At 37.2% G+C, this 17,980-nt stretch overlaps 1 protein-coding gene across 23 annotated transcripts in view; it reads left to right on the top strand.

The window, feature by feature from the left end:
- The window catches only part of ZNF644 (zinc finger protein 644), an 82,133-nt gene extending 68,750 nt beyond the window's left edge, over positions 1 to 13,383 (top strand). For 21 of the 23 annotated variants that reach the window (XM_075508412.1, XM_075508407.1, XM_075508423.1 and 18 more), the window contains 3 exons: positions 74 to 679; positions 10,717 to 10,819; positions 11,310 to 13,381. In XM_075508412.1, coding sequence (XP_075364527.1) covers positions 74 to 679; positions 10,717 to 10,819; positions 11,310 to 11,502 — 902 coding nt within the window. In that variant the 3' untranslated portion in view covers positions 11,503 to 13,381. Of the gene's footprint in view, positions 1 to 73; positions 680 to 3,231; positions 3,355 to 10,716; positions 10,820 to 11,309 lie in introns of all 23 variants that reach the window. The other 2 variants (XM_075508426.1, XM_075508403.1) reach the window with 2 other exon arrangements.
- Positions 13,384 to 17,980: the final 4,597 nt, after the last annotated feature.

Consider the following 17,980-nt stretch of genomic DNA (forward strand, 5'->3'; position numbering starts at 1 on the left):
TCCTTGTGATTTGCTATTGCAATGTTTAACTGTATATAATTGTCAAAAAACATGAAAATTATTTTCTTTGTAGCGATTGAGAAATCTGAAACTTCCTCTGAGCATACATGTCAGCTCTGCGGAGGCTGGTTCGATACTAAAATTGGATTGTCTAATCATGTGCGAGGACACCTGAAGAGGCTTGGCAAAACCAAGTGGGACGCACACAAGTCTCCGATCTGTGTTCTGAATGAGATGATGCAAAATGAAGAGAAGTACGAAAAAATCCTAAAGGCTTTGAACAGTCGCCGCATTATTCCCAGACCATTTGTTGCTCAGAAATTTGCATCAAATGATGACTTTTTATCTCAGAATGTTATACCTCTTGAAGCATACCATAATGGCCTAAAGACTGAAGATACATCTGTGTCTGCGTCGGAGGAAGAAGGGCTGAGTTTCCTAAATGAATGTGATGAAACAAAAGCAGTACTACGTGATGAAAAAAAAAATCAGTCACTTACACTGATAGAACTTCTGAAAAATAAGAGGTTAGGAGAAGAAAGGAATCCTGATATTTCTCCTCAAAAGATTCATAATCAAACTGCAAGAAAGAGGTTTGTTCAAAAATGTGTTCTTCCATTAAATGAAGACAGTCCATTGATGTATCAGCCACAAAAAATGGACTTGACTATGCAGTCAGGTAAGAAGATGTTTCTAGCTGTCTTGACAACATTTCCAAAGAATCCTTTAATTCATAGAAAATGTACAAGTGCAGAGTATTTTATTTGGGATTCTGTTCATTTAATTCTTGTTTCGTTTCCAGAGGACACTGACTGCGAGAGGTAGCACAGCAAATTTTTCTGACATGTTCTTCCTAAAGTGAAAAAACCCCTTAGCAGCACTGAGGGGTTTTTGCATGGAACATAGTTCCTGTTCTGCATATGACTGGGCATACAAGTTCAAAGTGGACACAAAATGAGCCTCAGTAAGGAAGAAGATGCATCCTGCAATAACAAGTTGAACTGTCCATGCATATTTGGTAGACTAACAGTTCTGAAATGTTTGGGCTTGTTACCCTGTTTCTGGGCATTAAAACAGCTGGTTTGGGAACTACTTTATTTAAATCTTCGAGGTTTGTGCAAAGCAGCATTTGCTCAAACTAACAGAACTGTTGATACCATTATAAATGCATAATATTCCAAATTGGTGAATCACTGTCAACTAATTTTGATGGTTTTAGGCAAACGTACTCTTACAACATAGATTAATGCTTGGTTGTTTCAAAATTGCGGCTGCTCTGAGAAACTGATGCTTGCTTAGGGCCTGTCTATCCTGAGTGAAGACCTGTGCTAGTTCAAGCTTTGTTGGAATACAGTTGTAGCCAGCAGGTTTCTAATGCACAGCCCCTGACCCATACAGCCCCTCCACTGAGAATTGTGCTAATGAAACAATTCTATAATCAACTTCCTAGATACTCTGTATACTAATAGAGCAGGTTTTGAGAGTGCTGTTTTTAACCTACTTGTCACATAAGAGTTATTTCTAGTCTTGGGGAATTCTTACAACATCCTTTTTAATGTGTATGTAGAGCTTGCATTTACCCGTTTCTTGTTTGGACACCACCTTATAATGCTGCAGGATTCTTTAGACTGAGGAACAGGATCTTATTTTTATACCCCTGACTTTTTTGGTTCTGTTGGTTTTCTTGTTACTACGCAGTGCAGGTTAGTAAAACTGGCAGTGCCTAGTACTTTTTCACCTATATTCTTGTCTTCCTTTAAACAAATAAAAACAACAGCAACAATCCAATGTGCTCAGAAGTTCTTTTAGGGGACTATAAAAGTGTGGCAATCAATTTCTTAATAAAGGTGGCTTTCTAAAATGACATAGTAGAGGTGGAACAGAATTACATTTAATGTCTTCTGGACGTCTGTGGTTGTCCTTTAAGACAGGAGATTGCTTAATAAAGGAAGTGTATCTTTGACAGGCTTAATGATTTGAAAAACAATGCTAAAGGAATAGCTTGCCAAACCTGACACTGTGTATTGCTTTCTGTTTAATATTTACTGCTGAATACTAGATAGCACCTGTTTAGTTGTGACAAACAACCAGGTAAAAATAAACATGCTTGCATAGTACTAACAGTTACGAATAGGGCCCTATAATTATCTGTGGCTGAGGTAACAGAATTTGACAACTAACGCACTGTGCCAGTTGAGTTAATAAGAATATATTTAACATCAAGTTGAAATTGTTCTGTTTTTCCTAAAAAGGCGAATATTTCTAATTCTGGTTTTAGTTTTAAAAAGGTTTTTACCAGCCAGGTGTTCTTCTTCTGTAACTTGCCTGAAAAAACAGCATGTCTTCTGTGGGCTGCTGGAGAATAGGATTCTTTCTTTCCTGCAAACAGAGGCTTTCCAGCTGAGTAGTATTAGCTTTTTTATTTATTCTTCTAATAATTTATTAGTAGAGAACTTTGACCAAAACAATATATCTTTGGTAAAATGAAGGGAGAAACATTATGGTGAAGTTGAGCAGGGGATAAGTTATAATGGTTTCTTTGTCTGGTAAGTGAGGAGTTCAGTATTGTTTCACTGTTTTCCTGTGATAAATAGCATGTTGCTTTGTTGATCATTTATTTAGCACAAAGATTTTAGCAAAAAACTTCAAATAATTAACTTTCATTATCGATTGCGCATCTAAAGTAATGAACAGAAAATGCACTGAACAAAATGTTTTGCCTAACAGCTGTTCAGTGGTGTGTTTTACCACCTTTTTCTCTGAGCTTTCAACAGCAGCCTAATTTAGTATTGAGCTCTTCAGTCTTATGGGTAAAACACTTTTAATTACCACTTCGTCAACTAGACTTTTTAAATTCTCTTTATTGGAAATGTTGCAAGCTCTGAAATTTCTCAACAGAATTGTGCTATTCAAATTGTAGGATTGTATTTTGGGATTAGAGCTTCATAATGTGGAGATCTGTAGGAACTTGATAGTAGCTATTAAATGCAGAGTAGCCTAATGGGCTCAAGTTGCCTCCTTTCTGTTCTTTTTCAAATAACATGGTTTGGCTTAAAGCACTACATGGAAAACTAATAACGGTTAACTTGGATCCTTCTAATATACTAAACAATTGCGTCAATGCAGTGAATATATTTTAAACCATCTTTATTGCAGAAAACTTTTTACAACGCTTTGAGAATTTCATTTTTTGAAGAGAGAACTGGATTATAGTTTTCTTTTGAATGATAGGTATGCCTGTGAAGCTTAGAACGTGTGTGCATTGCAATACGACGTTTACAAGTGCTGTTAGCCTGTCCAACCACTTACGCGCTTATGCACGAAAGAAGAGTGCTGGACTTTTGACTGGGACAGGTATGTTTTGTTACAGATGTAAAAGCAAGTCTGTCTATGATACATTTTCCTCATCAGACTGGACAAAAGCATATGTTAATTCAAAATAATTTTTAAGCTTCTGCTGGTAAACAGTTTATTTGCCATAAAACTTCAGCAACTTGTAAGAAAAGGTATGTTGCTGTTGTCCACTCTCATGTCTGATTTTCATTCTTACTCATTTATTTTGGATCCAACACTTAAGGTATGTAAGCAAAACTAAGAGATGGTTGCTTAAATTCATTTTCCTAATATCACAACTTCCAAACCAGCTAGTTGGCCTTCTAATGAAGTGTTTAAAAGGACCTCAAAAATGAGAGGGGGGGGGAAAAACCAAACCCCACAACAAACCAACAAGTAATTTTTACAATCTAGTACGTATAATTACTAAGAATACTGTAGTTAAAATAGGAAAAGCAAGTAATTTTACAGTTCGTGTATTTCTAAGAACATATTATATGTAGTTGGTTTCATTTCTTGTTTGGCTCACAATCCAAAAACTGCCTGGTCTGACATGAAGTGAGCGTAGTACAGCATTTGGCACTGCTATTAATGTTTTTTGTTAAAACACACTTCATTTTGAAATTCCTCTAATATTCCATATTTTGACTCATTTCCAGAGACCTGCAGTTTGCTTGGCTGTAGGCAATTTCTGAGTTTACTTGGATTACTGCTGAGATTAGTGGGACTTTGTATAGTCAACAGCAAATTGGGGAGCAGAGATGGAATGTAGTCAGGAAAATTTGGAGATACGAAGTCTGAAATATTCAGTAATTAAGAAGGGCAACCTTCAGTTTTCTGTGTCAACAAGCACAGACTTTTACGTAATGCTTTTGAAAAATGCGTAATCCTTTTTTTTTTTTTTTTTTTTAATCTGCAGATGTAATTCATTACGCTAAAAATGACAAACTGAGTTTCAGGCTTTCTCTGCAGAAGGCTAAAAAATCTTTTTACAAACTGGGCCTGTGGCTGCTAGGTCCTATGTTATACCAAGTTAATGCTATATAACAAAGTAGATTTAGAAGGAAGTCAGCAGGTGCAGTAATATCCAATGTGTAGGAGTGTATGCCTTTAGTTAGTGATTCTGAAAGTTTTCATATTTATTCAGTAGAAAGATGATGATAGTGGACTTCATTTACCACTGCTGTGATTTGATATTAGCCCTGTGGTAAGTTACTTTGCTTATATACCTACTGGTGAAATATTTTTCAATAGCTATATATTTAAATTGCACATTGAAATTTTAACAATAATTCAGTGGAGGAGGCACTGTGGCAAACAGGATAGTACACAGAGATTGGACTCTGGACAAGCTCCTTATACCTCAGCTTCCCTTTTGCTAAATGGGAAGAGTGAAGGTAGCTTGTTAAGGTGCTTTCAGGGATTTTTGTTTGTTTTCTTTAAGAAATGTATTTTGCTAGTGAAATAGTAGCATACTCATCAGAACAGTTGCCACTTCTAAAAGCACTGAAAGAAAACTCATGAGTCTTGTATCATTGGACCTAGAAGTTTGTTTAAAATCAGGTTAGAAACAAAATGAGGTTAGAAACAAAACTTAAAAAAAAAAAAAAATCTTTTGATCTCAGAAGCTGGAGCTGAGCCAGATAAATAGCCTGTACCATGTGGATAAAGGCCTTTCACTGAAACCAGTGACTTAGAGAGGCTTAAGTTCTAGCTGTAACATTATGCAACCAACGTATATTTGTATTACCCTAGTCACTACCACTAAAACTGTTGTAACTCTGCGAAGTTTGTAAATTTTGCTCATTGACTTTTCATTTGAGCAAGCTCAATGCGAGGCTCATAGACCAGAAAATATGCTTTTAAACAGTGGTTTTATTTGATATTCCACTTCATATTGTAAGTTTTGTGAAGAGAATTATTATAATGCAAGATTTTCACTAGCACACGCTAGTTTTAAACTTTGCTATGAGTGTCGCTCTTGGGGAGATCTTGGTTTTTCTTATTAAAAAATGGTTGCAGTTGAGAGCAATTTCAAGATGTCTTCAGTTTGGCTTCAGCCTGGAACCTGTATGGAGACAATGAGGACACATTTATACAGGTTCCTTCTGTTTTCACAAAGCCTTTCTTATATCTTCTGAAGTAAACATAACTACCAAAAAGAAATCATGTTGGTTGAATACTTGTCTCAGTTTCTTGCTGTAAGTAAATAATTGTGTGTAAACATGAGTGCTGTAATTCTTTTATTTGGCAATTGTTATGGGAGCTACCTAGGCATTACTGTTCAGTAAGAGAAATATAGTAATCTCTGCACGTCACCAAAGTGAGACCTTTTGTAGTGCTACGTTAGCTTACGTACTAGTCTTCTGCTCAGTTTTTCAGTTTGTCTGCATATGTTTTTGATATTGACTATTAGCATATTGCTTTTCTAGCAGATGCCCTGCTTCTTCAGAGTCAGTAATTTGATCACATTTAGTTCAGTCTTACCCTGGTTTTTTTCAAATGCAACTTGACAGTTTTAGCAGTTTAATAGACATAGTTAAGCATAATGGTAAATTTTGAGAATGGACTCAAGAAAAACATGCTAGAAGTGAAACTTTCTAGGCTGTTGGCTGTTCAAGGTTAGTGTTTGTTAAACTTAATTTGTGCCTATAGTTATGCAGTATGGATCCACTGTATAGCAAATGCCTGTCTAGGTTAATTTGGATAGTTATTGCTTTTGTATTAGTGCTTGCATGATGGTCTTCAGATGTCTGACTGGAACTCTTTTTTTTTTTTTTTTTTTTTGTTATGCAGTCGAATTTTGAACAATGTAATGATTTAATTGCTCCTCTTGAGTAGATTCTAATTTCCTTTTATACTTGTTTTGATGAATAGCAACACATTAGTGTTTCTCAGAGCACATGTCAAACTTGCTTCTTTCTTCTGATTATCTTTAGAGCATTGGACAGACCTACACAAAATCTTCAAATTGCATCTCGCTCTTCTTGGTACAGTTGTATATCCGGCTTCCTTTTCTTCTCTCTAGGCCTCCCCACCCCTGCCCCCCCACCCCCCAAGTCTCTTGATACTCTCTTGCACCCCGGCTTTTTACATCTTCTCTTTGTTGACTCTTTTTGCATACTCAGTCTCTTCTTACCGGCTGTCATCTTCTGGAAATCACCACTCTATTCTTTGTTCTTTCTATAGATGGAGACTGCTTTTTCAGAAGTTTGGGAGAGAACAATAAAATACAGAGCAAGGAGTCTGGCCTCTGTGCCAACAGTATGACTGAGGTAGCAGTTCATGCTGCCACTACGCTTCCAAATAATTTCTAATATTGCTTCGTCAAAATTGTAGCTTCGGGAAGTTTACTGTGGAAGCATATGCAGCTACAGCAGAAATTTGAGATCCACTGGCTTTGTGTGTCTTTATTCTGTGCTGTTACAGTTATAACTGATCAACCGGCACAATGAGCTAATTTTTAGTATCCTATAAAATCCTTCAGGGAGCAAATTACTGGAGGGTTTTTTTAATGCATTTTACTGTGCAGTAATGATGAGGATAGATAGCAAGTGATTGAATTTGAAAAATTAGTGAATAAATATACAAGAAAGATAATTTTTTTTTAACTTTTTAATTGGCAGTGTTTTTAAATGGTTAATTAGATGCATTTATGCATGCAATTATTCAACTTGTGTTAGCTTACATACGCTGTGACAAAAGTAATGAAGTCTGAATAAAGACCCAGCTTCAGTCTTCCTGAAATGAGAAGTGTTCCATGTTGGGGGACATCAAGAAGCAGAGCATGCAAATTAGCATAGATGCACTTTAATTTTGGACCTCAGACCAAATGTCATGGCATGGAGGACCTCTAATTGTGACTTTTCTAATTCATGTTGTCTTAGGCATGCTCATTTTAGCCTCCTGTCTCCATCTGCTTGCAGTCTTTCTTGATAAGCGGTCACAGAGGTGAAGAAAGTTTTTATATGCAGCCTTTTTACCTAGGATATATTTTTCTAAATAGTGTGCTCTGAAATGGAACTTGAGTGCCTCGAGATTGCTCCAAAGTTTGATTGTCTTTTGTTTTAAATGGGTTGTTTCTCTGTCATGCTGTATGAGAGGTTTGATGAAGTGGTGTAACTGGTTGTTTACAAAAAGTTTTTGGAGTAGCAACTAGGAAGCATCAGGTGGGCAAACTTGAAGGAAGGAGGCTTCTTCCAAAAAGAATTGGGCCTTTATGGAGAATGAAGGATGATAGTTTGGGAGCTGTGATAGCCACAAAGTAGGCGTTAATGGTAGGTAGTTCCTGCCTCTCTCTGGCAATTTGCTGCAATTTCCATGCAGATTACTAGAGCTAAATTATCCTTGGTCTCTTCCTGAAAGTGCTAAATACATACTTTCTGAGGAGGTCATGCTTTGTTACAGTAAAGGCATTGGAAGAACAGTAACTGAGTTTTGGTCAGAACGTGGCTATGCTTTGTTACGGGTGAGGCAATGGTGGGACTTACTTGATGCTTGCAAGCAAGCACTTGTAAGCAGCATATCAACAGAGTACTTAAGTGTGTGCATGTGACTTCATTTAAACGTGTTACTCTCTGGGTAGACAAAAATGAAATTAACATGACAGTTACTGGTACACGTCTCTGATAACCGGTGTTGGAATTATGGATTTCAGTCAGCTTTACCCAGATGTTACTCTTTCTCCACTTACTTTCCTGCTTCATTGGAGTAACTTCAAAATGTACTTGTGCTGCTTTGTGCCCCTAAAACGTGAAGGAATACGTTCACTAGGTCAAAAGACAAAGGGAAGAAAAGATACCCCTTGCAGAACACAGGTTTAGTATTCTTAGTATTTTCTGTCTTTTGTAACAGCTTCTTGCTTGGGCAAATCTACTTCTAGTCTTAGCTAAGTTACTCTGAGAATGTTTTGAGTGATCTGAAGTTTTTTTCTTTTACTGTGATATTTTCTGTTATTTGTTTTGTCATTTCTCTATCTAGAGCCTCCGTCATAAATGGCTCAGAGATGATGTCCATTCTTTTGTTTTCTCATTGTTCTTGGAAAAGGTACCTTTCAAGGAAGTAGAAACTACCTCTCTGGGTACATTATGGCAGTTTCTGTTTGTGTTGCTGTCTGTTTGATTGCACAGTGGTTCAGAGGGTTTTTTTCTTACAAGATTTTACACACGCACACACCCCACCCTCCCATCCCCGATTAGGTTTCAGGAACTCTGTTGCAGAAGACCAATTCAGGTCTAGTAAGAAAGTGAAAGCTCTCTGAAATGCTTGGGATGTATGTGAGTAGAATCAAATTTCTTGATGGGAATAAATGTCTTAAGTTTGCCAACATGAAGGAAATAAGCTAGTTCATGTTTCAAATGCATGTAGGCTTCTCTAGAAGGAGCCTGCTGTGTACTGCCTTTTTTTTTTTTTTTTACTCATATGAACTGACATCAGCTAACTGACATCAGATGCAACTCATGGATGTGTTTGCATTCGGATAATACTGACTTCTGTTTCCCTCCTTCCCATGATGTTCTACAAAATCAGCAATGGCAAAGCTTTTGCTGTAATAACTGCTTCAGATAAGTCACCCCTCACGCAAATAGTTCTCTTCAGAGAATGGGTGTGTGGGTTTCAGTATTTTATCTGCTTACATTTCTGGCGACGTTGTTACTGATGTTGCAGTATGTAAAATATTTATACTACTTGGTAGTTCCTACAGCCTGAAAGATAGCTAGCTTTTTTCTTCCTAATTATATGAAGAATATGCTTTTGATGAGAGCATAAAGCATCAAGAACCCCTTACCTATTCACTTTTCCAGAAGTTATCTTGGCCATTTCTATCTCTCTCTCCCCTGCCACCTTGGGTTACTGCCTTTATAACCAGACTGCTTTTGTTGTTGCTATCAGAAAAAAATACTGTTGAGCCTCATCTTCCTAATGACGGCTTGACCCAGGGTCTGAAGGAAGTCTCTTTAGGTTGGTATCTGCTTTCTACTTGTTTGATTAGTTCCTTCAAACCTCAAAAATTCATTCCAGTTTTTCTAGATACTGTAGGAATCTTTAAATCTGGGGATTGAACTGGGAAATGTCTGGTGTATCTACAAGTTAAAAGTTTGGCTGCAGGATAAAAGCTTGAGAGGTGCTCATTTGGAGGACATAAGAAAAATTAAGGATGCAATCAAGACTGTGTTCTTTAATTCATCATGTTTTGCCTCACCAGATGATGTCTTATGCTTCAGAATACCAAGAGGTTTATTTTTCTGTTTTATATTACAGGAGTCAAAACTTAGACAAGTGTAACAATTTTTTAAATTTTACTGTTAAGATGTTTCAATAGCATAGCATTATGCCTTTTTGGTATCAAGAATACCACTTGTTACTGTCTTTCAAATTTCTGTGGAGTTTTAGTGTTGGAATAGTTTGTAATAGAGTTTGTGTTTTGGAATAGAGTGTAGCTAGATATACTTCTCAGTTCATGCAGTCCCAAACTTCTTGGTTTTTCTTGAGCTTTATCAGCTGTTTTCATCATAACAATATTAACTCAGTTTAATCCCCTCATCCTCCCAACTTTGGCTGCTTCTTAGAATCTCCAGGTTTTGTTACAGATTCCTGTTACATCTATTTATGGGAGGTACAGACCTCAATGCTAACTGAACCTGTTTGCTATGCATTTCCTGTTCACACACATTATTTTCATACATAGTTTCAAATGCTTAGACTGAATTTAAAAAGTGGCCTTGCCCTCCTGTTGATTGTCCTAATACCAGCTCCTACTGCCAAGGATTAATAGTTGTTTTGGGTTTTTTTTGTAAGATGCATTAAAATTCAGACAGGAGTGAGGGGGAAGCTTCCTTTGAAATTCTTAGAATAAAAGGACAAACTTTTGCTTTATGTTGAAAACAAATGGCAGATGTTTTATTCAAACTAGAAATTCTTTATTGTATTAGCTGAAAGCTACAACTTTGTGAAGTTGTAACTTGGTTGAACATGAGTGGACTTATGATGGTACTTGAACTACAAAACAAGTTCCGAGGCTTTGACAGTGTTTTATGTGTGAAAGGGAATTTCCAATGGTGCTTTGCTTCTGTGTAATTCTGTAATAGGTTAGTAGGTGCTTGCTGATACTAAAACAACAATTTAATTCTGAATGTCAATTATCTAGTCTTCTAAAGAGCAAGCACTGTGCTAAACTAAAAAAAAAATGACTTCATGTGTTTTGCCAGTAGATTTCTTAGAGCACACTGTAATTGTTTTGGATTTACATTATAATTAAATGTAGAATAACAAGGAGGTAGATGTCTTTTCACTACTGCTATAGAGGATGCTTACTAAATATCTCTGCTTGGTTAACACTCATTGAAGTATCACTTTCACATATGGAAATTTCTCTCTTCTTAGCTTTAGACTGTAAGCAGAAGAAGTCAAGGTCAAGATCTGGAAGCAAGAAAAAAATGCTGCCATTACCTCATAGTGCTGATGAAGTTTACATACTCAGATGCAGGTACATAGGGTTATTTTAATTGAAAGAACACATTCTTAAGAGCTTGCTAGTTTTAGTCATAAGAAGATTTAAGATTGTATCCTGTAAATGTGTTTGTGATTAAATTGAATAATAAGGGGGGGAAGCAGTTGCCTGTTTTCATTAGTTTGAAGAAGAGGACTTGAAGCAGTCATACTCAGGTTGTCAACTGTTTCTGTAGCTAAAATCTTACTGGTCATGTCTGAGTAATATTCTGTCCTTCAAAAGAAACCTTACATAAGAACAACAGATTGTTATTGCTAGTGTTAAAAATGTAAGAGTGTAAGTTGTATAAACTGCAGGAGTTTTGTGCTCACAGTTACTATAAAATAACTTGATTACTAAGGTTTTCAGCTAAAATATGTAGAAACAAACTTCAAGAAAATTAATATTTTCCACTTAATGTCTTTATTTTATAATTTTTCAGTAGAGCTAGATATATCTTGATGGAATAATTTTAATATTTGCATAGGTTTTGTGGTCTGGTCTTTCGAGGACCTTTGTCTGTTCAAGAAGACTGGATAAAGCACTTGCAGCGACACATTGTCAACGCAAATCTTCCACGGACTGGAGCTGGCATGGTTGAAGTCACATCACTACTTAAAAAGCCTGCTTCAATTACTGAAACTTCATTTTCTTTACTGATGGCAGAAGCAGCATCATAGAACAAGGAAACAGTTTAAATTTTAATTGGATGTAAATTTGAAATACTTTGTCATTTTTTAAAATAAATTGCTACACTAAATTATGTTTATAAATGCTAAAGACAAAAATAGAGGAAGTGGATTACAGTAACATCAAAATAAATTGAATACTTAACAGTTACAGTAAGTAGTCTTTATATTTTATATAGGGTGGAAGATGTGTTTTTAAGGTTTATTATGTTTTTGTCAGTTACTGTGTTCACTATCAATACAAGACCATTACATGTATGGCAGCCATTTTTAAATTGTTGCACATGGGTACTTAAAAGGCAGATTTTAATAAAGAAACCACGTTCTCTTCAGTGTTACCCAAATCAAGGCTCTGTTTATTCCAAAAAGAATTACATAGTAAAATAAGATATTATTATATTTTGTTTGTATGTATGTAGTGTTTTGTATAATACCAAGAACTGCTAATACAATTTACTCAACTTAGGGCATTAAATATCATGTACTTCATAGTTCAAGAGACTGTTTCATTCAAATAGGGCAATTAGTACTATTCTATCTAGGTGTGTAAGTGTTTTTTTTAAGTCACATGAGGCTTTTTGTACTAAAAAGTGGAGGGAAACTTGTTTAAACAAATTTCTAAGATAAATATGTACATAATACTGGAAATTTGTGGTAAGGAAATATTCTTTACTTCAGTTGCATTTCTCACTGACAATAAAGTGGTGCATCCATGCTACCTCCTACTTGTCAACAAAGATGGTATTTACCCTTATGTTTTTGTATCATAGTAGATTCGATCCAACTTTCTTTATTGCAAAGCATCTTTTTGTTAACAAGTTTGTTTCTTTATGATGATTTACTTAAAGTCTGACTTGCTTACAGAAGTTTGCCTCTACTATTTTATTTAACACTGTAGAAATGTACTAATAAGCATTGCTCACTACACGGTTAGAGTAGACTTTTCATTTATAATTCTGTTTAAAAGATCGATCATTTTAGAAAATTTGAACACAGATTGAAATGTTTCTACATATGAAGAGAATGTTTACAACTTAAATTTTAGAGCTTGTTTTGGATGTGATTATATGTATGAAAACTGTAACACTATGCTCATGCTAAGGACCTACTTACAGAATTGCTGAAATAAATGTGCTGTGAGGATGGAAATATGGTGCAGGTGTCTTGGTCATGATGAATTGTGTTTGTTCATTTAAACTGTCTTCAGAACATGATTTTTGTTTAAATCAAATCTGATTCCTCTACAAATCAATTTTGTATGCAAGTAACATTTCATTTTACTCATATAGGGTAACAGATACTGTAGTTAAGCCAAGGATATGCATTGATATTTTCTTTATATGTAAATAAAGTTAAAAGCAGTTAAAACAAGAGGAGTATTTTGGTAGAGTATATACATACCTCACTGCCAGTGAAATTGCTTTCCTATGGTATATCTCCTTACCAGAAAAATCTCTAAATAAAAAGGTTTAAAGAAAATCTAAATGTCTATAATGTGAAGCATTTATTTGCATTGTGTGAATTAAGTTTGTGAAATTGATTTGTCTTGCTTGGGATTAGAATCTTCTCATGATCTTAAGTAAAAGTACATTTACTTGCAATAAACTGACTTGTTCACAGACGCATTACATTTGATTGGTGGAAAATATGAATAAATGTCTGTCTTCCTGTGTGTGCGCAGTTCAGAGTTAACACACGAGGCTTGTTAATGTTCTGATAAAATAGATGTGCTAAAAATGCACAGCTGTGCAGGACAGGGTCCTGAGACAAGGCCATCCTAGCTCTGTCAAGGCTGTCATTAAATTAGTGCTAATCGGGTGTTTTACTGTACAAGTTGCTACAGATAACTCTAGCTTTATTGTCAAAATTTATTCCTCTTTTTTTTTTTTAAACTGGAGCATCTACATCAGTACATTTAAAGGCTGGAGAAAAAAACCTAGAGATTTTAGGAAAGATAACTGGGATGTTGAAGTGTATTGCAGACAAATTATGTGTATGCAGACTAACAAATTTCTAAATTTGTGGATGATTGTGGGATTTTTTTTAATACGCTGTGAAAGTGGAAGATTTATGGCAATGTGTTGAAACAGAATAGAGGGAAGTGATCAAATCACCTTGAATGTTTATAATGCTTTAATAGAGTGCTTGTTTACCCTTCTCACCAAAAAAGGTGCTTGTGAGAGCACCATATTTTGTGGCTGTTTAACAGATGAAAAAATTAAGTGCAAATGATCTTTATCTAGTATTATTAAGAATGCTTGTAAGGTGAAGCCATACCGTGCGGAATTTAGCAGTAGCAAAAAAACTCTATTAGGTTCATAATAATAAAAAAAAAAAACCCAGTTAATTCTGTTTAATTCATTAAACCCCAATAGTGAGCTGCTTTGTGTAACACTAAAATGCAAGGTTGTGTCTGAAGAGCAGGGAGCTCTAGGCCTGATTAGTTTCCAAAATGAGATTCTGATTAGGAGCAGCCGTTTTCAGTAGCAGGCTTTCTGCGTGGGTGCGCTGGAGCTGTGTGCCCTGCTTGCATCCGATCCTTGACAATATAGTCTGAAGTATATACAGAAGTTCTTAGAACTCTTCTGATTATTGAATTAATTGCATATATATAGTTGATATGGACTGAATTATTTTTTTTTTCTTAATAATAATAATAGAGTTACCCTTAAGCTTTCTTTAGCCTCTAGTCCCCAAGTGGGGGTATTTGTTTTCTTGGTTTCTGTTGTTTGGAAATATAGATCTTCTGTCACTACCTACAAGGAGATATAAATCCCCCTTTCCAGAGTTACAGAGATTCTAAATCTGGTAGGAGAGAGTTAATTAAATCAGTCACTTTATTATATGAATCTCATGTTTTGAGATGTGTGGCTTGATTGGCTCTATGGCAGTCTCTGCTAAAGAGCTGGACTTCAGAATTGCACATATAAACACAAGTGTTCGTGTGTTCACGTTGGCTAGATTGCTTCGGGCTAAAGGCTGCAGTGGCATAGTGATTTTTGTTTGGTTGATTTTGGTTCCTTATCACAATCTTAGATGTTTCTGGAGTTACCCTAGTTTCTGGCAGAGCTCTCGTAAGTAGTAGTCTCTGGAAAATTATGAAGGAATTTTCAGAATGCTTAGAGAAGCCTGGGAAATTGTAGAAGACCACGCCCCACATTTTGTAAGATGATTGCCTATATCCCCTAGCCCCAGTGATATTTCCAAATCATCTTAAATTAAAACTCACGTTTGCATTGCTTGAAGAGAGGTTTCTGCTGGAAAGGCAATTTTAAAGTGCCTGTGGTAGCTGCTGCCGAGTGGTAGTGCATTCAGGCTCTATGTGTGGAAAACGGGAGATGGAGGCAAGTGGATAACAAATGCTGGCTCACAAAGGTCTCCGGGCATTTACTCCTGTTTGCCATATACTGCTTCATATGGATTGTGTGAATTGCATTAGGTGGACTGCTCCCACAAGCCGAGATGGTCCAGCTCTGCCCACAGACCCAACTTCTGCCTCCTCAGGGCTCACCTTACCCAGCCAGTGGTGTCAGGAAATGAGCTGCTGGCTCTTCTCGATGGGAGAAAAAGCACAGACCAGACCATAGCTAACACTAGCCATTGGGGAGGGAGAGCGAGCACCTAACGTGCCAAAGATGGGGATTGTAACAGTTGGGGTTTATGTCCTGGGCCAGACTTTCTGTGTTTGAGCTATGTGCCTGTTCAAAGTCTTACCTTTTATCCACGCTCAGGGAAATCACCAAGGTCTTTGAGGTAAGTGGATCACAGGAGGAATGCAAGTCATGAATTGGGGCTCAGAGGAGTGCATCCATCCAGAGTTTCGAAAGGTCAGTGTCACGGGACTGAGACGGGGAGATCTGTTCCTGCAGAGCTATTTTGACCCCAATGCTTTTTCTGGGCCAGTTGTGATTCTAGATGATCCTGCTTGTCAATAGTGCTTTAAGGAGGGGTTATTCATTAAATCTTCTACCTGATTCTGAAAACCTACAGGAGATAAATGTTGGCTGAACAAATGAGGAAAAATTAACAGCAAATAACAAGTACTTGTGTTTAACTAAATAGTAAGGGCTGTGAAAGAAGGCTGTTTAGTTGAGCACTATGATTAACAGACTTTCCACTTTTTATCACAGTAGTTAGTGGCCTGGATACTTAAACACCAGTTTCATATTAAAAAAAATTGGTTTATATATTTTTTACTTTGTTTTTTAAAAAATCTTTTGAGGGTGGTAGTTATTTTAAAAAGCTGACTGCATTATGATTTCAGATATTTCAATCCACCATGCTTTGTAGGTGCTGTTGCCTGATACATGGGGTAGCAATTTTGATGTAATGGAAACATTTTGGCCATAGTGCCAGGTCTGTAATCTCTTGCAATAAAACATTCCTTTCTAACACCGCAGGCTTCTTGGTGTTCTTCCCGTTGTTCGGAGGTGAGCTGTGCACGGCACGCGTAGCTTAAACTGGGGACTTCCACCCTAACCTGAATAGTCGCATGCTGAGGCAAAGAGGGCAGTTTTGCTGGCTGTAGCCTTCTGAAAATTCAGGGAGGTGAGGCAGGGAGAGGGTGTTTACATTCCAGTATTGGAGGCCACGAATGAGGATTGGTGGTGGAGGGAACATCGCCAGAGCCAGGGCCCCAAATCTGAAGCCAAATCACAAATAATAATGGCTCTCATCTGCGCATATCTTCCCACTTCTCGCTCTGCACAATCTAGTTTTGCTGATGCCTTCTTTCCCAGGTAGAAGCAGTTTTTCCCTACAGCAGTAGCTGTGCAGTGGCTTCCACATGTACCTGGACCCAGAGTACTCTGAAAAACCCCGTCTACCTAGCGCTCTGCCATTCCCCACAGTCTGCTGCAGCGTGAAGGGATTCGTTGCCATACCACAACCATTCACGCACACGCACACTGTAAGAACAAAAATGCAGAGGTTGATCAAATTTAACATAAGAGAGCGTTGGGGGTTTTGTTTGTTTGTTTTAAACAAGGGCTGGAGTGGGGGTTCCCTCCACACTGTCTTGCTAGAGTTGATAGTCTGGCACTGCTCATTCTCACTTCTAGTTGCACTATAAGCTGATAAACTTGTATTTAAAAAAGCAAAACAAGAAATCCCTCTAACTTTAGTGCCCTATTTCCCTATTAAGATTTGAACGTAAGTCAGCTAACGTCCTTTTTATAAAACTTAGTAATACTCAAGTGCATCAAGTAGAAAAACCTTGTGGTCCAAGTAGCTGGTGTCTGGCAGCAGCGGTGTGGCTGCAGTGCTTGCCCTTTGGGGAACGGCTCCGGCTGCCGTAGCTCAAGTGCAGGTAGCTCCAGCGTGCCAGAACAGGAGGTGGAGGGGTCTGTGCAGCGTGTCGCTGGTTGTGAAGACGGTTTGCACATGTTGCCTGAACACTGACGTGCTGTTATTTTGGCTAGAAATAAAAACTGGAACAAATGCACCCCTTCAACAAATGCTCTTCTCTAGGTGGAGGCAACGTTTGTTGTAAAAGCCCTGAAAGGCCTTTCTTGTGCAGGTTCTGCACGCTTTCTTTTACTACAATTAAAACCCAAGTAAATAGCATCCTCAGTAACTGTGAGCCCAGAGACGCCCAAATTGCAACTCTTACTGTCCAGTGGGGGAACAAAGGGAGCCCTGGAGCCTTCTCTCAGCTTCTGAAGTGTTTGTACTATACATGTTGTGTAAATTGCAACACTGTTGGGCTTTCTATCGTATTTTTTCACTTAGAAGTACACTTTTTAACTCATAAGAGCTGAGGTTTACATACCAAGTGATGATGATAATCCCTCTGCTTTTGTGTCAGAGACCTGCAATATGAAACATGCTTACATGACGTTTATGGTGAGTGTTCCTGAATATAATCTACCACTTTAAAAAAATCTGTTTATTGGAAACTCTGGAAACTTCACATGTTTAAACATTTGATTATGTATCTTTAAGCCAGCAGCAGCTGTGAATCATGTTTGTAGTTCTCTGTGAAACTCATCCAAATCCATCCTCACTGCTGTAGCAACAAATGCTGAAGCTCTGAATCCCATTGTGCTCTTTGAAACGGCTTCAGAAAAGAAGTGTCTGATAAAGCAGAATGCAAGCTAACTCCATTAACCTGTGTTTTAACCAAATAAGGAATCGTGTCACCCAGGTACAAGTCTTGCTGACAAGAAATAATACTTTCATCTGTCTCTTCCCTGAAAAAACAATTGTGTGAAAGTAGGAGAAAGAAAATAGCCTTATTTGGATAAAGAAGCAGGGGAAAAAATCTTTTAAAAACAAACAAACAAACAAACAAACAAAACCCCATAGGTTGAAACAGAAACTGCAAACAGAGGGAGACAGCATAAGCCTGAGGTTGACATTTGTTTTGTAGTCCCTGAAATCCAGCTGATGGCTGCATTTGCTGTGCCTCCAACTCTTCAAGGGTGCATTTGGGTTCCTGGCGGAGAGGAGGTTAGGGCAAATAGTGTCC

The sequence above is a fragment of the Mycteria americana genome, chromosome 7 (genome assembly GCF_035582795.1).
Source record: "Mycteria americana isolate JAX WOST 10 ecotype Jacksonville Zoo and Gardens chromosome 7, USCA_MyAme_1.0, whole genome shotgun sequence".
Classification (NCBI taxonomy): domain Eukaryota; kingdom Metazoa; phylum Chordata; class Aves; order Ciconiiformes; family Ciconiidae; genus Mycteria; species Mycteria americana.